General features: G+C 31.8%; 2 protein-coding genes across 2 annotated transcripts; one reads left to right on the forward strand and one right to left on the reverse strand.

The window, feature by feature from the left end:
• Positions 1–348: 348 nt before the first annotated feature.
• LOC132033082 (mechanosensitive ion channel protein 8-like) lies at positions 349–5,027 on the reverse strand. The gene is made up of 5 exons (XM_059422945.1): positions 3,203–5,027; positions 2,735–2,858; positions 1,816–2,109; positions 1,525–1,727; positions 349–955 (listed from the first exon to the last, which is right to left on the reverse strand). The coding sequence occupies exons 1-5, from the start codon at positions 4,891–4,893 to the stop codon at positions 670–672; spliced, it is 2,598 nt and encodes an 865-aa protein (XP_059278928.1). The 5' UTR covers positions 4,894–5,027; the 3' UTR covers positions 349–669.
• An 18,269-nt stretch (positions 5,028–23,296) lies between these two features.
• Positions 23,297–24,849, forward strand: LOC132033084 (ornithine decarboxylase). Its single transcript, XM_059422947.1, has one exon. It carries the CDS (start codon positions 23,403–23,405, stop codon positions 24,678–24,680), a length of 1,278 nt encoding a protein of 425 aa, XP_059278930.1. The 5' UTR covers positions 23,297–23,402; the 3' UTR covers positions 24,681–24,849.
• The last annotated feature ends 1,148 nt before the right edge of the window (positions 24,850–25,997 follow it).

The raw sequence follows: 25,997 nt of genomic DNA on the forward strand, positions 1-25,997 counted from the left end.
TTAAGGTAAGAGTTTGAAACTCTGCCTCAAACAAGCAAAATTCTGCCTGCAGGCGTAACTTTGACCCGAATAGGCTTAAGGATTCTATAAAATTCTGCCTTGCAATTTTTTATTTTATTTTTAACTGAGCCAGGATTCAAACCCCAAACCTCATGGTATTAGGCGAAGGACAAATTAAACCACCAATTTGAGGGACAAAAATTAAATATCACCCCAAAATAAGGGTATTCCTGCGAATTGCCCAAATGAAATCAGCTACACTTGCAATCCCAAGCTAGTTAAAACTGGTTATACGAATCATATGTATTCCTTTTGTGACATCTCAAAAGAAAAAAACAGAAGAAATCATTCAGGCCAAACTTATTCGAGATAACAGTAGACAAATGCTTTATCATTTTGTCACCAACTATAGAAAGATCGCACTTCTCAGCCCTCAGGACAAATATAAGATTAGATACTAAAAAGTCATTAAGATATTCATAACTATATTACTGTCGCGTTTCTATGGAATGTCAGGTATCAAATTACCCAATTTTCAACTACCAAAAAAAGAGACCAGTTTATTATGTACACAAACTCTCTAAATATTGGCCACCAGGATGAAAACAGGCCAATACAATGCTTCATTAACAAACTCACCTTTGTTTCATGGTCTCTGGTGAAAATCAATTAAGCACAAATGGACCAGTTAGAGGGGACTCTGCTCGACGACAATGGTGGCATATTACGAACGTTGACATCGACAGGTAGCATACGATATTCGATATCTAGCTCTCTGAATATCTTTACCATTTCCTCAACTAAAACAGCTCTCCTTGAATATCTCTCTCCCATGTCTTGGAAATTCATTGTGTGTGAAATCCACACTGACCACTTTATCCTGTTCAAGTCTTCAACATCCCTCATCACAATCATTGGAGCTGGATACCAATGATCACTTTTGTTCTCAATATACCTGCCAGTACAGCATCCATAACATAAATTATTATAAAGGGAAGAGTATTACTCCCTCCGTCCCACTTTATGTGACACTCTTTCTTTCTACTCAGTCCCAAATAATTTAACTTTACACATCCCATTTTATCCTTAATGAGATGATTTATAGCCAGGCAAGTATCTACAGCTTATTTTAGACCACAAGTTTCAAAAGTCTTCGAGGCGTTCTGTTCTAGCAATTTTACCAACAGTGATATTTACGTGAAAGAGAAAGGATATCTGATTCGTGTGTATACTAATAAGATGAGTGTATTCTTATGTTGAGCATCATAAAAGAGAGAGTCAACCAGTATAACTCGAGATCCGGAGAGGAAACAGCTAAAATGTATCAACTGAAGATGAATAGTTGTATCTGACCCCTCTATAACAGAGATACTCTATAACAACATTTCATACAATGGCCAAATTTCTTTTGGAACCGATTTTCATTTTATGTTTATTCTATGTTCTCTACAACAACATTTCACTATAGTAGCCAAAAAACATCCAGACAAATACGCCGTTATAAAGAGATCTGACTGTATATACCTTGTTATTTTCTCTTTCATTGACGCAATTTTTTCCATAGGAGTTGAGATATGAATGCAGAATTCAATTGCATCTCCCATATCTGGACTGCGATAGTAGTTACTAATGGGCTTTGTAGATAAGACACTATTTGGATATGCAATCTTCAGGTTATCATATCTCAGGAAAACTGTAGTTAATATGTTCATCTCTTCAACTACCATCTGAAACCAAAACATCAGAAGAGGTGCTTTAATATACAAATCAGAATACTATCTGTAAGATCTAACTTAGAGTGGAAGAATTTCTCACATGAGTTCCGTCAATTTCAACACGATCACCTACATCAAATGGGTGCATCACAAATAAAAAGATGATTGCCTCGAACGTCGTCTTGGCCGTGTTTCCAAACATGAATACGACCAGAAGAACCTGAGAACTCAAAAAAACCAAGAAATGTGTAGTGGCAACTTTGAGTATAAGCAGCCAGACTACCACTATGATAACCCCCACTAAGACATTCAACATGTGATGCAGTTTGTTCACAGCAGTCTTTGTGTCATTCAAAGACAAAGCAAGAGCTCTCCGCTCTCTAAATGCATTCACCTGAAAGGAGTAAATAAAGATCAAAGACAGGAATCTCCTAGAAATAGAAATTTTCATGCTTAGATCCTCATTTCATAATCACTTTTTTTTTCAAAGTTGAGGCGTTTGCCAAGCTTTTAGAAAAAAGTGTTTTCAAGTAAAAGCAAAAGCTGTTTTTGAGAAGCTGAAAAAAGTAGTTTCTCCCAAAAAGTACATTTTGAAAAGCACTTTCGAGAAAATGCACTTTTTATAAGCTCAGTAAAATGCTAATTGCTGCTAAAAAGGTATTTTTCAAATTGATTAGTCAAACACAAACTGCTTCTCAGTAAAAGTATTTTTTTGAAGAGCATTTCTCAAATAAGTTGACTGTAGAAGCTAGGCCAAACAGGCTAATCTCCAATGAACTGTAAAAGCAAACAACCTATAGGCTATTAGTTAAATGAATGCCAAAACCATCTTTTGACTACATTTTGGAGTTGCATTCTTATTGTTGCAATTTGGAGACAAAAGAAAATAAGCTTCTCAAAACTTCATAGATAATTTGCATGTCTGAGCAAATATTATGCACCAGAAGTAGCCAAAAAAAAAAAGGGGGGGGGGGGGGGGGGGGGAAGAGAAAATTGAGGCAAATCCGCAATATACCCACCATCCAATTTTTCAACGTGCGTTTGCTAATTCCTTTGGCTTCAGATCCACCTTCAAAGAGCTGCATTGTTTTCAAAGCTTCATCTTCTCTCATAAAACGCATTATATCCTCCAGATAGATGAACCTGATGGCAATCATAAACAACAAAATAAGTAAATCAATGCGATTCTGAAAATTAGATGCCACGGAAAGGACATAAAAGCTAAAAGTACAAGGGAATTGTACGAAATAAGCATGAACTCTTATAAAAGTAAACTCTTAAAGGGCAGCAAGTTGATGCAACCACCCAACAATATTAGAAAGAAGCATCTGGCCAACACCTACTCAACACTTCCACATCTACTTTAGGCTACTTGAAGACTAACAACAAAGCAAATAAGCTATGATTTACCTCATTAAATCAGCAAACAAATTGCTAAATAACTTGCAACAAGGAACTTTACTCATAAATCTTAACAGGATACTTACTTCGAGTTAGGCTTTGCCACATTGTTAAAAACCTTTTTGGCAGCAATTTTTGCCTGTTTTTCACTTGTGATTTCCACTGAAGCTTCATCATCATCACCCGACTGCTGAAGCTGCTCATCCAAAGTTGTCAGTACACCTTTACGAACGATATTTATCAACCTTTTCATATTCCAAGCAGAAACATTCTTCTGATTCAGCCTATGTAAATGATCTATAGTTATCCCTCCCTCTTCTGGTTTCTCCTTCCTAGTAGACGTACTTCTCGAAAATCCAGGACTCCTAGGAGTAGCGGCCGCCGTAGACTTACGTGGGGTCCCAATCGGTCTTTTTGGAAATATACTCGCCTTGAGATCGGGAGGCAATGTGGCCCCCGCACCCTCAAGTTTTTGCACTTCAGCCATAACCTTTTCCTCCTCTTCTTGCTCCATCCTAATCTCAACCAATGGCGGGCCCGACAACGTCTCGATCACATACTGAGTAAACAAAGCTTCTTGAATCCGATCAAAGAACGCAGTAACGTGAAACGACATAGCCAAAACTTTCACCAACAACGTCTTCAGCAACCAAATAAACGTTCCCACCAATAAACACACCCAAATTCTCGACACATACCTTAACACCTTCGTATTCGTAATACTCTCAACTTTCTTATCAAAGATACATTGCCAAGCAATCAAAACCAAACTCAACCAAATACAATTCTGCACTGACTTCCTCAATCCATACACAAAATACAACACCCTTTTCCTCAAAACAAAATTCCTCTCAATAAAAAACACCCCCAACCTAATCCCCCACCCAGAAACTAATCTCCCACAAATTAACACCAACACCATTAACTCCCATTTCCATAATTGTAGCCCAAAAATCCTCCTTCCCTTAAAAATTTTAATAGTAAGAGTACAAACAAAAACTGCAATAATCAAAATCAAACTCACCATTTGAAGAAAAGAAAACACATTAAACTTCATTTTTTTATACTCTTCAGGTAAATCCTCATCTGAAAAAGGATCATCATCATCAAATTCACTACTTTTACCTAAAAACCCAGATTTCATTGTAATTTTTTGTGACCTTTGATCTTGTTCAGGTGGGTCCATTAATCTCGACTTAGTATAAGTTTTAGTCAACAAATTTGACTTTCTCCTAAATGAAGAACTTGAACTGCATAACAAAACCTCATCTTGTAAACCTTGTCCAGTAGTACTCAAATTAGACCGGCGTCTTACTGATCCGTTACCGTTAAGGTTGTCGTTAAAAGAAACACGAACATCTCTTGGTGTAAGAACACCATGGTTGTTTGGTGGACTTTCTTCAACCCTAGATAACGGTGATGGCTGTGAAAATGGAGATTCCGTTACAAAATCGAAATCTTTGTTGTTATGGTTGTCTCTCATTCGTTTCATAGCTGCATCGTTAGAGAAATCGTAACTTGAATCTCTGTATATTTTGTTATCTGTACTGGCATTGTTTTTTGAAGTTGAAGAAGAAGAAGAAGAGAGTTCAGTTTCTTTTGATGTTTTTGAGGTTTCTTTGATGTTTGGTTTGATGACTACTTCTTTGGCATCAGTTGTATCCATTTGGTTTTCTTTTAAGAGATTTTGACGTTCTTCAACTGGGTGTGAAGGCGAGTTAGCACGATGAAGATGATGAACAGGAGATAGAGATTTAAAAGACTTTAACTTTTCCATTGAAGAATTTAAAAAAAGGAAAAGAAAAGAGAGTATTTTTTACAGTAAGAAAGTCAGAAACAAATTAATATTTTACTACGTAAAGAAAGTTTTTTTTTTTTTTTTTTTTTTTTTTGTGGCGGTGATATTAGCTGAGAGAGAGAGTTGGTGCTGGATAGCAGTGCAGTGAATGTTTGAATATATTTTTTGTGTGAAATAAAAGTGAGCGTTTTTTTTGGGGAGAGACAAGTGAAAGTTGGTCTTTGATGCTTTGAAAAGGACTGGAGGTGTGTGTTGCTGTAATGGAGGAATCAGACAGGTAAATCGAGACCGTACAAGTTGCGTGACTGAAGAAAAAGGTACGTGTGGATGCTCAATGTTCAGTTGTGACTGATTGGACACTAATCCTTTTACTTGGAGACTCATCCGTCGTCTTTTGTTACTATTTCTTTTAGTCATAATTTACGTGAACTTATCTGATTAGATTGAAAGAAAAAATTATGATCTAAAATAGGATATACTTCTCTCTTTGTAATTTATGTAAATCTTTTTAGGATTTAATTTTATAACTTTGACTAAAAAATTTGCAAATTTGTTGAAAGAAAATTTATGCATTTTGTAGGCATTTGGCCATTCACTTTATTTGAAACTTTTTAAATTAGAGTTGTGTTTGGTTATAATTGTTGCAAAAAATATTTGATTGTTTGAATGTAATGAAAGTGAAAATAACATTTTTTGTGTTTTGCAAATTCCAAATACAACTTCAAATTGTATTTGAAATTTTCATGGCCAAACACTGATTTTTAAATAAAGTGGAAAAAAAAATCGAAAAAACATCAAAAATTCTCATGGCTGAACGGGCCTTAGAAACTACATAAAAGTATTATATGTCATGATAATTTACAAGTCAAATAATTTTAAAAAATGTATTAAAAATATGATTAAAGAACCACCTCGTAGACTCTCCAAAAAGTAATAGGTTCACATAAATTGAAAAGAGTGAAGTATATATTTGTGTGGCTATAAATAATTACATGTAAGGTAAATATAAAACAAAGATCATTCTATTTTGTATTGACTAAAAAGGAAAGAGTGTTATGTAATTTGGGATGAAAATATTAAAGATAATATGTTTTTCTTATTATTCTTTATTCAAAATTACTAATTCGATAAAGAAATTATTTTAAGAATTGAATTCGAGATATTTTATTAGGATTAAAGAAATCTTTACGAGTATTTTGCTACACTTTTTATTGGTATATTCAAGACTATATATAGATTATGTTTGTGGATTAGTTTCTTCTTCTTCTTTTTTCAATTCCATTTTCGAGATATTTATGTTAGCTTAATTGCTCTTGCTATTAGCTCTAATGTAAATGGGTGGACTCTACACATCTAACTTTTCAAGAAAAATAAATGTTTAAATTTATCTTTTAACTTCTGATTATAGTTTAAACTTTTTTCTTACCGTTAGAAAACAATCGTATTTGTTGGCTCTAAGTAAGACTGTATTCTAACAGTAAGAATAATATTAGATAAAAAGTATGACGAATAAGGCCCCGTTTGGACACGGTTTGAAACCTGATTTCAAATCATGTTTGGACATACAATTTGGATATTTTAAGTTGTATTTTCTCTTATAGACATAAAAACCCCACAAATTATGAAAACTATCAAAACATTCTCAATTCTTATACAATCTTACCAAATGAGCAAATCATAGTTTATAACAAAATTAGTACACTACTAGAAGGCTTTTCTAAAAAATGCAACATCAATTAATCAAACTTTACTTCAATAAAATCGAAAATTTAACATAAATAGTAATGTAACTATTATTTAATATAATTTTCCCACATAAATTAAAGGTTGGTAGACATAAATAATTATTGGTGGAAGTTAATGAGATTGGTAAATGATTGATGGGGGTAATTGTTAAAAATGTTTACCAACTTATGGATCTTTTTTTACAAAATATTAACTTATGGGTTAAATTTTGTATTTAAAAAAGTTAAAACCATGATTTCAAACCCCAAACCATGCTTTTTGGATGATTTGATTTCAAACCAAGTTTTAAACTATGACTGAAAATTGACGACCAAATGTTGGTTTGAAAATTGATGTCCAAACGCCTACTAATAAAATTGCTCAAGTTAAAATAATGAAGGAGCAAATTTTATTATTTTTCCGTTAACATTTGTTAATTGATAGACTCGCCTATATTACAGCTGGTATCATCTACCCATTTGGCTACTCTTTCTTAGGGTGAAAAACAGCTAAACGACAGTTTGCAAGCGAAGGCAAAGCTTTCCCGTGGTTTATTTTTGACCAACTAATTAATACATTGATATCATACATAATAGTTTACAACATGGTTCGCGAAGCCTAATTATTTTTTAATTATAGAATGTTTTTCACTTTGGATTACTTCTACCTTCTTCTTTCTTTCTTTTGAAAAAAAAAAACCCGAAAAAAAATACTAAAATCTTTCCTCAGCTACCTTCCTTAAACCAGCAAAAACTCCATTTACCTTATGTTTCCTTATTAATTAGTTCAACTTAGCTTAGGGTCCCTTTGCAATTAAAACTAGAATCAAACTGGATCAATCATTCAATCTTTGATGTTGCGCTTGACAACTCAAGCGTGTATTAGCACCTTCTCATAATTTATGTTCATTTACTTCAAAGATTGTCAGTCTACTATCTACTATATATGCACTCAAATGATAATACCATTAATTGAGGTGTTTTTGGTACCAAAAAATAATGTTTTTCAGGAAAGATACTTTTTCAAGAAATAAGTTATTTCTTACGAACTTATTTTTAAGTATTTGATAAATAAGCAGAAAATATTATTTCCGGATCCTTTACATATAATCTATTTAAATACTATGGGGATGTAACCGTGGAGGGTTGTCGGTCTGGAGTGGGGGTGGAGAGAAAACAATCAGAGTAGAATGTCATTGTGGAACATGTTTTTCCTAATTCCGACTACCACCAGGAAAGTAATTTTCCAATCGTAAGAAACTTGTTTTCACATAGAACATATTTTTCAAAATATTTTAACCAACAAAACATGAAAAAATTGACAAACATTTTATGAAAAATATTTTTCTGCACACCAAACACACCTTTAGCATTTACTTATTTTAGGAAAAATTCAAATCTAAAGGTGAAAATTAATAGGAGGGAAATAATGCACAAACCAAACAATATATCGTATTAAGGTCGGTATCCTAAATTTCTATTTGAAATATAAATCAAATCAAATCAACTGTCAACTTTGAATTATATATATTAAAAAATATCACGATTCACCTATTAATGGAAAAGAATCACGACACTGTGTTGAATCTTGGCAAACAAAAAAAACCAAAAAAATACCCAGCAAATAATGCAAATGGCAATTCTCTTGTGAATTTTGATTCCATCTAATTGCTGGTTTTTCAAATCAGTCAAGTTTATGTGCTCACTCGATGAGATCAATAAATCACAAGATAGTTAACCATTACCACAAACTCTTTTTTCTGTATTTTATGGAAAAATATATCTAATTTACATATAAAAATAGTTGGAAAAAATTAAGTTATAGATATAATTTAACTTGTTATAATAGGTTACACCTTATTTCCTTTTTAAGTCATAACCGTGTTATATATAGAATGAGTTATGTAGAATTAACTTAAATTATCTAATAATGCAAAAAAAATTCTTTGTGTGCGTGTATACACAGTAGACCTTTGTGAAAATGATAACATGTTCAATTAACTAGATTGACGAGTTGTACGTTTTAAGTGATTTAAAGGGGACTCTTAATTCTTGGTGGAAGAGACGTAGTAAATGAGATTAGTGATTAATAGACTGAGTTTTATTATGAATACAACAGAATAAACCTATGCTCATGGCATAGCTTCATTAAACTAATCCAAATTGGGATTTTATTAATTAAAAAAAATGTGATGACACCTATTTCGTACAAGGAACATTAACTAACTAACAAAGTATTAAGTATGGGAGAAGTGTTGAATTATTGTTACCAATTAGAAAAGGACAAAGGACCTACATGTTCTTACGGATATTTGTCAAGAACCTACCTGTTTCGGCTATTTTAATTCGAGGGAAATGACATAAAATCAGAGGCGGATGCAACGGTGGAGTATCGAGTTCACCTCTACTCAATATTATTGACGTAGAGTATAATTTTTTGTATAAAAATTCGCAAAAACCGTAACAAAGTAGCATATTTGAACTCATAATCTTAAAAATATAATGAATTCAATGTTGAAATCCATTTTTTTTTAAAAAAAAAAATTAACTTTTTTTATTACATAAGGAATAGTATAGAATGGGGAAGGAAATTACAATATGGAATTCGAACCCTCACCAACAAGATGAAAGTTTAGGTAGCCAATCAACTAAGCTACTAACATCCCTACCAATGTTGAAAACCTTAAAATGGAACCTATAGAGTTTGAATCTTGAATCTACCCCCAAATAAAATATGACCTAATTTTAGTTGGGAAAATCTCCTAAGGCAATAACACAACGTCACGGCTCCATGATTTTTTTTTTTCAGCCCATGTGCACTATATTTCTTTTAGGCTACCATTTAAATTTCGCCTCTAAATATGGAATGTCAGTATCAAATTACCCAATTTTCCACTACCAAAAAAAGAGACCAGTTTATTATGTACACAAACTCTCTAAATATTGGCCATCAGGATGAAAACAGGCCAATACAATGCTTCATTAACAAACTCACCATTAAGCACAAATCGACCAGTTAGAGGGGACTCTGCTCGACGACAATGGTGGCATATTACGAACGTTGACATCCACAGGCAGCATACGATATTCGATATCCATCTCTCTGAATATCTTTACCATTTCCTCAACTAAAAGAGCTCTCCTTGACCATCTCTCTCCCATGTCTTGGAAATTCACTGGTGGGACCTGCTATTACACCTGTCAAGAAAAGGGTCTAGCCTCACTGGTGGCATATTTGGTTAAAAATAGATTCAAACCGAAAATTAATATTAAATCGATTAAATAAATCGATATTTATTTAGATTAGATTTGGTTTGATTTTGAATTTTTTAAAAACGATAATATTTAGTTTGATTTTAATTTTATTAAAAGCAAACCGAACCGATAATTTATCTATAATTTTTACAAATACTTTTTAATAATCTATATACTTTTCAAGCAAAATTTTATTTATCTCTAATAAGCTAATGAACTTTATACCTAAAATCGCTTTTAAAAAAGAAATCCATTTGTTCAAATTCATTTATTTAAAGATACAACTATATGAGATTTACCTAGATTTATTTTTTGTATTTTTAATTAACTTTATTCACTTAATTAAAATCATAAATCCTAAGACATTTTCTCCATAATGCAAGATACTATAGCTATCACAATAAATGGGTTGAAAAGGGATAGAAAATTCTCTCCTAACTGTAGGAAAAAAACATGAAAGAGAGAAACATCGTTAATTTTCTTAAAAATCAAAAAACCGAACCAATCCGATGGATATGTATTATATTTGGTTTGGTTTGATTTTGATAATTTTAAAAACCGACTAAATTAGTTGGGTTTTGATTTTAACCCAAAATCGACCCATGAACACACCTAATTGTGCCTCACCAATTGTAAATTTTTTCGTGTTAAGTGTATTCTTATGTTGAGTATCATAAAAGAGAGAGTCAACCACTATAACTCGAGATCCGGAAAGGAAACAGATAAAATGTATCAACTGAAGATGAATAGTTGTACCGGACCTCTCTGTAACAGAGATCCTCCATAACAATATTTCATATAATGGCCAAATTTCTTCCTAACCGATTTTCATTTTATGTTTATTATATGTTCTGTACAATAATATTTCACTATGGTAGTCAAAAAACATCCAAATAAATACGTCGTTATAAAGAAATCTGACTGTATATGCCTTTTTAATGGGCTTTTTTTTTAAGTCAGAAACAAATGAATATTTTTATGGATTTTTTTTTAATTTTTTTTTTTTTGGTGGCGGTGAGAAAGAGTTCTTGCTGGATAGCAGTGCAGTGAATGCTGAATTTTTTTTGTGTGTGTTAAAAAAAGGTGAGGTTTTTTTTTTTTTTTTTTTTTTTTTTTTTTGGCAGAGACAAGAGAGCAAAAGTTGGTGTTTGAAACTTGAACGAAGCGGACCTGTATTGCAGTAATGGAGGAATCAGGACCGAACATCTGCATGCATTTGGGATTCGTGTGGATGGTCCATGAGTTGTTACCGAATGCGACACTAATCCTTTTACTCGGAGACTCGTCCGTGTTCCTTCGCTACTGCTGTATTAAAGCTATAACACCTTTTTTTCAATTATTCCTTGTTTGGTTCCGTCATAAGAATTGTGAAATTTGAAAAGAAAAAAAAAACAGTACTCCGTATTCACTTCGTCCCAATTTAAGTGTCAACTACATACAAAGTCTAAAAAATAAAAAGAAATTTTTGAATTTTATGATTCTAAATTAAAGATCGCGTAATGCATCTTAAAAAAGTGCTCATTCAATCTCGGCTTTAAACTCAAATATAAGAGACATTCTTTTTGAGACAGATCAAAAGAAAGTAAGATAATATTGAGACAGAGGGAGTACAATTTATTTTCAAGTTGAAAAATGATATTTGAAAATTTGAATTGTGTTTGGACCTGACATAAATTGGAGTTGTTTTTGTATTTTTGTGAATGATTTCGAGTAAAAATTGTTAAAAATAGCTTTTGACTTTTTTTTTTTTTTTTTTAATTCTGAAAATCATAACAATTCTATGATCAAACAATTTTCCAAAAAAAAATAAAATGCGAAAGTTATTCATGGTCAAGCAGGTCCTAAATTTTAAGCGAACGACCTTTACGAAGTATTTCATTACACTGTGGGTGGTATATTTAAGACTAATATAGATCATATCGAATATCAATTTCTTCTATTTAATTATTTTTTGAAATGCCTGTGTTAATAGCTGTTTTTTTTTTTTTTTCTTCCTTGTAGCTTCTCTGAAAAGGTTTAAATTTATCGATTTTAAATTTGAAATTGAGTAACTTGATCATTTTGTTAAATTTTTGGTTCATTCATATTTTTTGTTTGCAAACCTCTAGTGTTTGTGCTTGTTATTAACGCTACTCCAACGTAAAAAGGATGGACACGTGTCCAAACTCTTCGAGGAAAAAATAATCAAATTCACTTTAACTATTAACTACAGTTTTACAATACTCCTATATTGGAGTCCTGTCATAGGTCAAAGGAACAAGACTACTTTGGGACGAAAAGAATTGTATTACTAGATGAAAAGGTTAAATGAGAATAAATTGTCAGGTTAAAATAGTAACATATCAAATTTGATTCTTTTTCCTTAAATATTTGAGAATTGATAGACTCACCTACATCTCAATCGGAACCATGTACACTTATTTCTTAGGGAAAAACAGCTTAACTACAGTCTACAAGCATTGGTAAAGTATTTCGTATGGTTTAATTTTTCATCAACTAATAGATTGATATCCTACATAAGAATATAATTTATAGTAACATGGTTTTCGAAGCCTAAAATTTTGATAAATATACATTCTTTTTGTAATTTTAATTTTAGTGTTTACCTTCTATTTCAGTTATTGGTAGAAGCACAGATATTATGCATGTCGTAATCTTAACTTGGTTGAGGGTCCTTTGCATTTAAAACTAGAGATCTTATTGGATTATCAATCATTCAAGTAGTTGATATTGCATTTGATATTCAGCGCGTATTAATTAGCACATCTTCGCAATACATTACTCCCTCTGTTTGAACTTAAATTGATTTATAATTCACCTCTAATGGAAAATAAGGGCGACATTGTGTCGCATCTTATCAAATAAATTACCCTGAAAATAATGTAAATGACAATTTTCTTGTGAACTCTGATTCCATCTAATTGCCTAATTGGCAAACCAGATCCAGTTTATGTGATCACTGATCACTCGATGAGATTAAGATCCGTCGCGAAATAGTTGAGCATTACTACATCTGTTTTTTCTTTTTTCTTTTTCTAATTAGTTTATTTTATGGAAGAATATACTACTATAAGTTATATAAATGAGAACGTGTAGTTAACTTAAATCATCAAACAATTTTGCAAGGAGTTTCTTAGTGTCTTTGTATACACATTAAACCATTTTGAAAATGACACTAACATGCTTAACTAGATTAACAAGTTGTACGTTTTAAGTGATTTAATTTAAAGGTTACTCCAATACTTGGTGGAAGAAACGTAGTAAATGAGAGTAGTGATTAATAGACTAAATTATGATAACCAGAATAACTATGGACCATGCCACTGCTTAAACTAATCCAAATAGGGATTTAATTATTAAAAAAAACATGTGAAGATACCTATTTCGTACAAGGAACACTAACTAACTAACAAAGCATGGCAAAAGTGTTGAATTATTGTGCACCAATTAGGAAAAGGACAAGGGACCTACGTGTACTTCCAAATATTTGTCAAGAACCTACCTGTTCGGACTATTTTAATTGGAGGGATGGCATAAAATCATAAGGGGATGTAGGATTAAAGCACCGAGTTTATCTAAATTCAATACTTTCGATATGTAATATAAGTTTATATGTAAAAATTCATTAAAATTGTATAGTAAGAAATAATATATTTGAGCTCAAAACTTTAAAAATATAATAAGTACAATGCTAAAAACTTTAAAAATTGAACCTGTATAGCTTAAATTCTAAATACGCCTCCCTATAATAAATATGACCTATTTTAGTTGGGAAATCTCTGGTGAGGCAATAATACACGACGTCAGAGCGCCATGATATTTTCTGCCATGTGCACTATATTGTCTTTTTAGAAATTAATGATGCATCGGAATATTGATGTGTAACTATCTTTAGAAGGCGTATGGACTAAATGTGATTTGGTATTATTTTAGTTTTACCTTTTATTTTAGGGGAATTAAGGGGTTTGGCGGTGTTCTTGCTTTGTGGTAAAAGAGTAGGTATTAGATATGAATGTTAAATATAGTTTTGAAGAGAAATATTATTGGATTTTGTTTGAGAGTATATTTAGGGTTTGTTTTGTTTTTGTTCCTCAAAAAAACTATATATTTTTTTTTAACTACAATCATGTTTATTTTTCTTCGTACTAGTTATAGCGATATAATTTTTGGCACCGAAGCTTTTGACACCCATCTTCTTTCCTCCCTTTTTTGAACTCCACATAAATTACTCGGCGAATTTACAAAATGTCAAAAAAATTGAATTGTCAGGTCAAACTTCATATAAAAATACTGGAAGTTTGAAGCCTAACATTTTGCTTGCTCCAAATTGTCTGAAGTGACTTTGACAAGCTAAATTTCATTGGGGAAGTTACATAAATACAAGTAAATAAGTAAAATATTTCATGATCTACAACTATTAACTAAATTACATAATTTACAATATATACTTTATATTTAGGGTATATGTATAATTTTATACCATAAATAAAAAAAAAATGTTGCTATGAATAAAAGGCTATAATAAGGAGTTTTCTATATTAGTGATAACCAAATTAAATACATATCAAAACACATTAATTACTTTTCTAAACATCCCAATATACTCAGCTAGCATTGATCCATAAAATAATATACTACTGTTTATATGATATATATTATACAATTCCTTGAACAAGTATACTTGTACTTATATATACGTATATTTCACTAATATATACTATATATAATATTATTTTTTATGTATACTAACTAGTATATACTATGTATATCGTAATATTAAATACTATATACACAAATAATATTATTATATTATGTACTATATATAATATACAAACTTAAATATACTAATTTCTACTATTATATTGACAAACATTTTGTTATCATCTTTTCAGTTTAATGTACCAATTTGAATATACCATATACTTTCTAAGGTATATTTTCATGTACATTTCTTATACCATATTTCCATATATCGTATCTTTTCATGTACTTTTCTTAATATTAAATATATTCAAATAATTTCTTTTAGTCACAAAAAAATAATTGAATCATCATCAAGTGAATTAAAAAAAAGAAGAATAAAAAGGAGGAAACGAAAGAAGAAAAAAAATCTTTTTAAAAGGATAGATAGAATATGGTATTTGAAATTGATTTTGTTATGTTTATTTGAAAAATTACATTTTAATGATTTTGAAAGAAAGAGAAAGTGAATATGCATTAATGGTAGTAACACCTAAAATTAAGTATTATTGATATTTTAGGAATGTAAAAAGTTATATTTTTGTAATGAATAAATTAAAATTTTGAATAAGTTGTATTTATGTAATTTTTTGAAAGTAGTTGTAATCTTTTTAATTACCATTTGAAAAAGTTGTATTTGTGTGACTTTCCCAATTTCGTATGCGTATGTCTAAGCTTCAAACTCGCACGTTTGAGTTAACTTAAGGTAAATTACTCAAATGAATACCTTATGGTAGTTTCCTATCATTTATAACTACTCTTTTAAATATTACCATTTGTAGCTATGTTTTCCCAAATTAAGGTATTTTTTCGGATATATTTGATGCGTGTAAATTCATAGAAACACAGTAAAAAAGAAAACATATCCCTAGATTTTAGGCCATAACGGTGGGATCATTTAATTAGTTATTAATTGGTATTTTTTACCATACTCTTCAACAAAATCAGATTTTAGATTTATTTTCCATAACCGTTTTCTATTCCTTCATCCAATCTTCAACATTGAAACGTAAAAAATCAAAAAATCAAAATTTGAAAACATTCAACAGCCAATGTATTTGAAGTTTTCAATATTGATTTCGTTTTTTATTTATCCATGTATTTGATAGCATAACTAATGTGTTTGATGTTTCCAATCAAACTCCATGTATTTTGTATTAAATATCATGTATTTGTGTGAGTAACAATTTGCATCACCCATGCATTTAGTGGTAATGTATTTGAAGTTTTCAATATTGATTTCGTTTTTTATTTACCCATGTATTTGATAGCATAACTAATGCATTTGAAGTTTTCAATCAAACCCCATGTATTTTATATTAAATCTCATGTATTTGTGTGAGTAACAATTTGCATCACCCATGTATTTGATGGGATTAATTTGAACAAAATATATAAATATATAGAAAACTACCATCTATTTGCATCACCCGTGTATTTGAAACTAGATGAACCGATGGAATTAATTTGAACAAAATACACAAATATATAGAAAAAACTTACAAAAATACACCACAAACCACAACAATTGGTAGTTATATCCTAAAACATACACAAATACATATATTTTTCATCTTCTTGATTGGTGGGAATGGAAGTGAAATTTTTGTAGAAGGGTCAAGTAAGAAAGAAGACGACTATTTAACTGGGCATTCACAGATTCTTCCCTTTTTAAAAAGGTAAGAATTTATGAAAAAGGAGAGAGAATGGTAATTTATATTAAGTGATTAATATTGTTACCATTAAAAGGGGATATGGGATTGAGGGTGCTAATTTTTAGGTGTATTTGTGAAATGGTAATTGAAAGTTACTGAGTCGCTATAATAGTTAAATTAGACAAGTATTTAGTTATTATTATTAATTAAATTAAAAGATAGTTATTACCACTAATTATGTATTAGAAGTAACTATAACGCGTAGCGTCTAAAAAGCCCATCCAAAGTGGAGCTTCAGGGCTGTTGAAATTACATTTCGAATTTTTGGGCCAAGACATGTTTAGCCCATGCAAGGTAGACCTTCACTTCATAGTCAACACAACAGTATATTTCATGTTCGAGCCAGATTACAGCCCATTGCGATATTATCGCTGTGTTGTGGTCCATGACTTTATTATGTACATTTTCAAAACTCACTTGTTTAACTATTTCAAGTCCATCAATTATTTCCCAAAATCTAGATCAACTGCAAATGAACAACATATAGTGAAACTACTTGGCCAGTTTAAAAACAGATTGAGATCAAATGAAAGGCGGAGTGAGATTGTAGAACTATCGTAACGAAGGTCTGTCTCCGATCCAGATCAACATTAATTAGATTATGTTAATGTAGCCGTGTAAGTACATCTTTACTCTTTAGCCTAAATCACTATAAGTTAAACCATCTTGTCATAGATATATATATTTAGACTAAATCGACATAAGGTAAAACGGAGTTTTTCACTCAACTTACAAAATCTCTACCGAGAAATAAAGCTTAACGTATAGTATAATAAAGTGTTACAACTTTATTAGAGATGGGCATCAAACTCAAATTGTCTTCTCCTTTTTAAGAAAAGATTAACCATTGCGTATCTGGAAGTAACTGATCCGATTAATTAAGAGGAAATCGACCCCACTTTCAAAAATACCAACTAAATCATCTGTCTATATAAATAAAGTTTGACATTTTCTGGATATATGAATTGAAATATTTTCAAGATAACTTAGTTAAGTCGCAAATGCAAAATATTCAAGACATTTATTGGAATATTGTGGGCTGGTAGACCAGAAAATTGTGGTTTCTGATTTTATTTTAAGCGAGCCAATGGAGTAGAGTCCATTACTAGAAAAATCAAAGTTATAAATATTAGCTTTGAACAAAATTGGTTAGTATTATTTTAGGACCCGCAAAGACAAATTCTACACTATTCTCATTTTGCATTAAATTACTGCTAACCAAACTAAAATTTACGCATAAGACAATGATAAAATTGCAGTACGAACGGATTGAGTAACAAATTTTCATTATTCAAATGTCTCTAATTTCAGAAGAAGAAAATTTAGTTTCAACTATCTCCAAAATCATTTTTCATGTGTTTAAACGGTTTTATAAGGTTATTCTTGAGAATTAAATTTTAGATGTTTCTTAGTTATCCATCTCAACTTTTAGCTTGTAATGTGCTTTTCCTCGGAAATATTCTCTTAACATTTAAAAAAGGGTAGTTCGTGCAAGTGCAGCCTCACACGAAGATTCGTTCACGCAGGTCAAAAAAAAAAGCTGCACCCCAACATGCGCGATCTAAAAGCAGAAATACCCCTAAGACAAACATCTTGTTTTTTTTATGTATAATTTGTTTAATGCCATAGAAAACTTTCGATTGTACCAAAAAAAATAATAGAAAACTTGAATTAGTTTTGCAGAAAGTCATCAAACTTACAATATTATTGTAGAACAATCATCAAACTAATTAGTCTAATCATAAATTACTTAACTTTTACTTTTACTAATTTACATAAAAAGGTCATTTTGGCCATTTTCTATTCTAATTAAAAAATAATTTAAAAATTTACAAAAAACTCCCGCCCAAATAACTTTTTTACAAATGAACTGTTACCTGACCCGACCCGACCGTTTAACTTCTTACAAATGAACTGTTAAAAAGCTCATTCCCACCAGCTTTTTCCGGCAGAAATTGGTTGATCTTTGTATGTATTTGAAGAGATGAACAAGCGTTTTTTTTTTTTTTTTTTTTTTTTTTTGTATTTAAATTATCATCATCTTTTAAAATCTTTGCAAAGAAGAAGAGGAAATTTCGGAGGACAACATCAACATGTTCTAGATAAATAAACGTAGTGTGTTAATTATGGCTCGTCAAAACTGTTACCTACCCCCTTTAATTTAGCAACGTATCTTTTCTTGTGAAGACTAGAAATTTTTCCTCTCTAAACACAAACCGCCACATATTATTCTCACCTACCGCATTACCTCACAAAATGAGAACAAAATATTCAGCACATGAGAAAAAAATCAACGTGTTTTCAGCAATATTTGAACAGGTTGTGTGGCCCTGGCAGGAAGCTGCAGACAAGTAAACAAAGGAATAAAAAAATAATAGGCCCTTAGTCAAACTCGTGACCAATTGCAAAATACATTGAGGGCTAGTTTGGTTGAAGGAATCACTTTTTTGTGCGGAGTGCCCTTCACATGCGTGGTCTTTAATTTTTGTCCTTCGCTTAAAATATTTAAGTTCCAAATTCGAATCCTCGCTCAGTCAATTTTTTTTTTAAAAATCGCCAAGTAGAACCTGAATTCGCAAAAGGCAGAGTTTTGCCTGCAAAATTCTATCTTAAGGCAGAATTCTGCCTGAAGGTAAAATTCTTCCTTAAGGCAGAGTTTCAAACTCTACTTTGAAACTCTGCCTGAAACAGGCAAAATTATGCCTGCAGACCTTACTTTGACCCGAATAGGTCTAAGTTTGCTATAAAACTCTGCCTTGCGATTTTTTTTTTTTTGACTGAGCCGGGGTTAGAACTCCAAACCTCATGATATTAGGCGAAGGGCAAAAATTAAAGACCATCCCAAAATAAGGGCATTCCTGTGAATTGTCCTGAAGGAATTAGGAAAATTGATCTCAACGTAAAATTTGTACACAAATAATTAAGCTTTAGGTAGCATTTGGTAAATGATATTCGTATTTTAAGTTATATAACACTTTATGTACTCTTTTATGCAAAATAAGATATAAAACAAGAATATCTAGTAATATTTAAAGATAAAAATAGTCTTAGAGTAAGTTATCTCCCGATAATATTTTTTGTATTTTTATTCACTAGCAAAAAGCAATTTTCTCCATTGTTAATCATTTGACAATCCCTTTATTATTGATTATTGCATTAAAAAAATCTCTAATTATAATTTTCACATGTTAATCGGACCCCCTAAGGGCCGTCTGAAATGTATCACACAGGACACGTAGGTTACACTTTTGATGGCTTTCGGGAAGACTGGTTCAAAATTTAAATTATATGGTTCGAGTTCATAATTCTATTATACTACCCATTTGATTTATTAAGTTATAATATACTAATTAACCACTTATTTAGTGAACTTTTTAAACCCATACACAAAATTCGTTCGCGGCCCAATTTGTTTGAAGGTTGATTAGTTTGGGGAGTAAAATAATATTTTCTTTGACTTAATTTTAAACATAGATTTTTCGAATATTTTATAATAAAATTTACATTTTTAAAAACTACATAAAAAATACTACAAGCCTGCGTAATTACTAATTCACAATATATGAAAAGGATTGGAGAAAATCATAATCAAAGAAAGAGCTGTTCGACTCCCCAAACTGATCAACCTTCAAATAAAATTGAGACGGAGGGAGTATATTCTAATGAATTCATACCTACCATGTTACATAGCTGTTTCTGATTTCTTTTTTCTATAGTTATAGACTTCTAGTGTTGGACCAACTTACGTGCATCTCGATTAATTTCAGAAGATATATGTTAGCAAAGGTACCAAATAACTATATATGCATCAAATTTGGACAGATTCACACTCCTTCGATGAAGGAAAAAAGGGACCAATTATAACCTGCTACTCTCTTGGAACCACGTTAATGTGGACCCTCCACAAATAATTGAACATATAAAGGCCACTTCTAATTTCTATTTTTCTAATTATTTTCTCTACACTTACCTAAATTGCTGCATGTGAAATAGTTAGGTCTGTCTAGTCGTCCCACAACATTTGTAGAATGTATTGTACTCTAATCAAATGACACTCATAAATCCCACGTCTAATACGACATTAATTAGAGAAGTTGTATATAATTTCAATTAAAGGCCAAACAGCAACAAACCAAAAAGATTAAAAACAATTATTGTCTAATTGCATGCTTTATGATGTAATGAAATGTTAGGACATGTTTGACTTTTATAGCGTAATTAATGTATACTTTATTTTAGTATACTTTATTTTACACAAGCAATTGATCAAAAGATGACATGTGTTTATGATATTTTTTTAGTGGGTTAGTTAGTAACAGGTTTATGTATTTTTTTGTAATTTCCACTAATTCAGATGTGTAACACGAGAACTATATGACTCCACGACTTCATCATCTTCTAATTTATAATATATATATATATATATATATATATATATAGGGGCGGAGCCACGTTAGCTCCAGGAGTTCATTCGAACCCCTCTCGACGAAAAAAATTACACAGATTTTCAAATTTAAAATTATTTTATTATGATATATAGTAGATGTTTTAACCCCCGACTTCTTCGTATTTAACTTTTTAATTTTTTAACCCCCCGAAAAATCCTTGCTCGCCACTGTATATATATAATGGTGAAGAATAAAGAATATGAAACAACGAGTGCATGGTCAATGGTCGCCATATACAGTTTTATAAATAAAACGATACGAATATATAATTATTGGGACTTCGTCGATTAACGAAAAGAGACGAAATTTCTATCTTGTAACTATGAACGTGAATTTTTTTTGTTTACACTGATTTTTGTCATCATTTCTTCTTCATTAATTAATTATTAATTAATCTTTGTCGCATAACTCAAGAATAAAGCAGAGCCATTTGATGCTAACATTTTTTATGTTAAAATCAAGCTTTAATACATGAACCAAACTAGTTTGTCTAGTTTTTTAATTTGTTTCCATTCTACTACATCAGGTCCTATATATTTGTTGTATTTTGGCTTGTTGGCAAACTAAATTTATCTAAAAGATATTCGACATTTTAAAATATAAAAAGTCACATCTTACTTTTTGAGACTTACCCTTATTTTTTATTAATGAAGTATTAATTAAGGTGAGATGTTCAATGAAAAAAGGATATATGAACACTATTATGATCAAGGCTATCAAATGGTACTACTTTCTAATGTCCCAAACTTTTAAAAGCATATAGCATGATAAGTAGAAATAAAATAATAATAATACACATGATGCACATTATACCATCAAGGAGTAGATGAGACTTCCTGCTCTTAACGAAAGATTTCGAGTTCGAGCCTGAACATAGAAAACTTCTTAATAAGAAACATTTTTTCTTTATATATTCTATGCATTCAATGTTAATCTGAATTAGTCAAATCTGTAAGTATGCATTCAATGTTAATTTGAATTAGTCAAATCCGTAAGTTTGATCCTTCCGATACTAGATGATTATAAGCAAAATCATTATGCACACACTATCTATTTTTATCTACTTGTTTGGCGAAGTTAACCGTTGTGTTCTGGGAAAATGTTTATGAGACTAAAATTCTCAGATCTGACATATAGGCTCATGTGGCAATAAATATGTTGGCTTCCAACTACATAGAGAATCAGATCTAGGATTCTATAGGAAAAAATAAAGAATCTACAAGCCAAAACTCGATGCCAAAGGGATTGTTAGGTGCCTTTGGTGAGGGGTTGGTGAGACTTGAAAAAGGAGGACTTGACTGTTGGGAGTCTTGAAAAGGGTATAACATGTGCAATATTTTTAGGAAAAATCTTTTCCCTTATTTAATTCATATATTATCCCATTTATACTAAGTTAGTTCATTAACGAACGCAAATTGTCTTGAAACCACCAATAGGACAAGCCACAATTGGCGGTCCTTTCCCTAAGGGTCCACATTTTTCATGCTCTTTTCATTTTTTACCTAGAGATTTAAAAAAAAGAATAAAATAAAATTTGAGAAAGATTCACTATGCTAACCCAATCATGTAGCATCATGAACGGACCTAGAGTGTACAAGAGTCCTATTAAATAGAAAATATTAAAATATTTTATACTGTAGTTATCCTATGACGTATAATTCGAATCAATGAGCCATCGAATTACTCCACACGGTCAACTAAAAATAAAAATTGTGAAGGTATGAATTAATTGGACTTACTTGTCCAATTGGATTACTCCTTATGGTTCAGCTAAAAATAGGAATTGTAAAAGAGGAGAAGACAAAATGAAAAAAGACTTTCAATAGTGTTAGAATTATGTCCTAATTGAAATTCGAAGTATTAGATTACAACTTTAATTATAGATAATTTTCTAAAACTAAACTAAGCAACTTAACATTAAAAGTCCAGACTAAAAGAAGAATACAAATCAATTGATATTTTTTATTTTTCAATTGATATGATTAACAATAGACATCAATTTTTTTAAGAAAATACATTATGATGCACGCACAATGTATGAATAATTATTTGTTAAATGGATGTGGCGGATGATACAATTTCTCCTCTCTTTGTCAGAATCTTTGAATTTGAATTCTAAAAAAAAAAAAAAAAAAAAAAAAAAATCTAATAGGAATCACTTTCTCTATTAAGATAGTCATACCCCAAAAAAAAATTAAAAAAAATTGGAATCTCACATATAATATATGAATTTGACTTCCACGGTATTTTTTTGGTGGTCCTATAATATGTACCACTAGAAAAAATCATGCACTGTTAGATATTATAGATTTGATTAGCATTTACCTACCAAAAAGTACAACCCTTCTGATTATCATAAATGGTGATTAATTAAATTTTTTCGTTGACCACCTACCCTTTCAACAGCTAGTATTCCTCTAAAAATAAAAAATACAATAAAAATTAAAGAAGCAGATTACACGAATTTTCTCTCTTTTTTTCCCTCTATATATTATGCTTTAACATTTTTTGAGGTCTCCCCGTCTCAAAGGGAACAAAGAAACACTCAATATTCACATATATTTGAATCCCTAATTTCTTTAGTTTCCCTTTGATTCCTCCTTTGGATGGCCGGCCAAACAGTCATTGTTTCCGGGTTAAACCCGGCGGCCATTCTCGGCGGAACTCCACCGTCAGTGGCGGAGAACGGCACCGGAAAAATTGTCCCTATGTCAAAAGAGGCCCTCCAAGATTTCATGGTTTCAATCATAACCCAAAAATTACAAGAAGAAAAACAACCTTTTTACGTGTTAGATTTGGGTGAAGTTGTTTCCCTTATGGAACAATGGAATTCCGCTTTACCAAATATCCGTCCATTTTATGCTGTCAAGTGTAACCCTGAACCTTCTTTCCTCTCCATGTTGTCTGCTTTGGGCTCGAACTTTGATTGTGCTAGCCGTGCTGAAATTGAGTACGTGTTATCCCTCGGTATTTCACCGGACCGGATCGTTTTCGCTAACCCGTGTAAGCCCGAATCCGATATCATTTTCGCAGCGAAAGTTGGCGTCAATCTCACGACTTATGATTCTGAAGACGAGGTTTATAAGATCCGAAAGCATCACCCGAAATCCGAGCTTTTGCTCCGTATTAAACCCATGGACGACGGCAACGCTCGTTGTCCAATGGGCCCGAAATACGGAGCATTGCCCGAAGAAGTCGAGCCGTTGCTCCGGGCCGCCCACGCGGCCCGGCTCACAGTCTCTGGCGTCTCTTTCCATATTGGAAGCGGAGATGCCGATTCAAACGCCTATTTAGGCGCCATAGCCGCTGCGAAGAAAGTTTTCGCAACGGCCGCTGAATTTGGTATGTCGAAAATGACGGTTTTAGACATTGGCGGCGGATTTACATCTGGTCACCAATTCACAACCGCAGCAACCGCTGTCAGATCGGCTTTATCTCAGCACTTTAATGAAGAACCAGAGTTAACAATTATTGCTGAACCGGGCCGGTTTTTCGCGGAAACGGCTTTCACTTTAGCGACGACTATTATTGGAAAAAGAGTGAGGAGAGAACTAAGAGAATATTGGATTAACGACGGGTTGTACGGTTCAATGAACTGTGTACTTTACGACCACGCAACGGTAACGGCAACTCCATTAGCGTGCATGTCGAATCGTAACAACCTTAACTGTGGCGGGTCGAAAACGTTTCCGTCAACTGTGTTTGGTCCCACATGTGATGCACTTGATACTGTGTTAAGGGATTACCAGTTACCGGAACTGCAGGTTAATGATTGGTTGGTTTTTCCTAATATGGGTGCTTATACTAAGGCTGCTGGGTCTAATTTCAATGGATTTAATACATCTGCAATTGCTACTCACCTTGCTTATGCTTATCCAAGCTGATGTTTTCAACCACCAATGAGGAAATAATTTGCAATTGGGGTTGTAATCTTTTTATGTTCTGGTTTTTTTAATTTTGTTGTATTTGGTTAATTTATTCCCCAATCAGCTTGTAGTACTCTTGTGTCTTATAAGAAAAGCAAGGATTTGCCAATAAGATGGTAATTAACAATCCCCATAAAGTGCAAAGTAGTTTAATTAACATAATAAGGAGTATGTAAAGTTAGTGATTAACTTGTGAAAACAATATGGCTAAGTCCAAAGCTTGGATGCAAGTGGTTTATTTATACTCTTGTGCAATTAAGAGAAAAATTGTCCTTATAATAATCATTTGTCTTTGGTGTCTATACTTAAACTAATATATTCAATCATCAAATTAGTACTTTAGGTTTCATGTCAAAATATCTTAATTTTATATATGAAATTTCATGTGTCAAATGGTGAATCTTAAACTCAAAGTCCATCACTCTCTCCAAACTTGTAGATGATATCCTTGCTCAAAATGAAACTCCACAACTCCCAAAATATCGAAGAATTATTAAAAATCGCAAAATGAAACTAGTTATACTTGTAAGCATATATTTTTTCTGCGCAAGGAGGCCTAGTGCTTTGGGCTGCACGACACACCTCTATCACTCATGCCTTACACGGTTTGAAGTGGGTGAAATGAAACTTTTGGTTCCAGAATTGATATAACAAGTCTCGGACATGGGCAAATTGATCCAGGAACGATTTAGAACAACACAAAGCAGGCAAAAGTCCTATGCAAACATGTGGGTTCGCAATTTACGATTTATGGATGACATATCAGTGTTATTGAGGATTTCTCCTATGATAGGAGTTATGAGATCAATAAAAAGGGCAAGTTGAACCTAAGATACGTTGATCCTTTTGTGATTCTGAAAAGAATTGGAGCCATGGCCCACAAATTATTCTGATCAACCACTTTACCAATTCATCTGGTTCTTCATGTTTCCATGCTTCGAAAATATTTCCAAAACCCAAATCACATTACCTGGCATAATGTATGTTAAGACCTACTTGTCGTAATTTTCACTATATTCCCTTTGTTTTTTCTGTCGCGGTGTTTTACATGACTATTAAAGAATGTCACTAAAAATAAATTCAAAAGCTACGTATTAATTCTTTTCTTAAAATGATATTCTATTCTAATAACTATCGAATGCAAATAGGAATTATATTATATTTTTTAAATACATTATATACTACTGCTAGTATATAATTTGCTACTAATAATGCTAGCAGACAAAAATGTGGAGCTTGGGTGAGATTCCCTCCTAGTTTATTGGAAGAACTAGC

Source organism: Lycium ferocissimum, chromosome 10 (assembly GCF_029784015.1).
Source record: "Lycium ferocissimum isolate CSIRO_LF1 chromosome 10, AGI_CSIRO_Lferr_CH_V1, whole genome shotgun sequence".
Lineage (NCBI taxonomy): Eukaryota > Viridiplantae > Streptophyta > Magnoliopsida > Solanales > Solanaceae > Lycium > Lycium ferocissimum.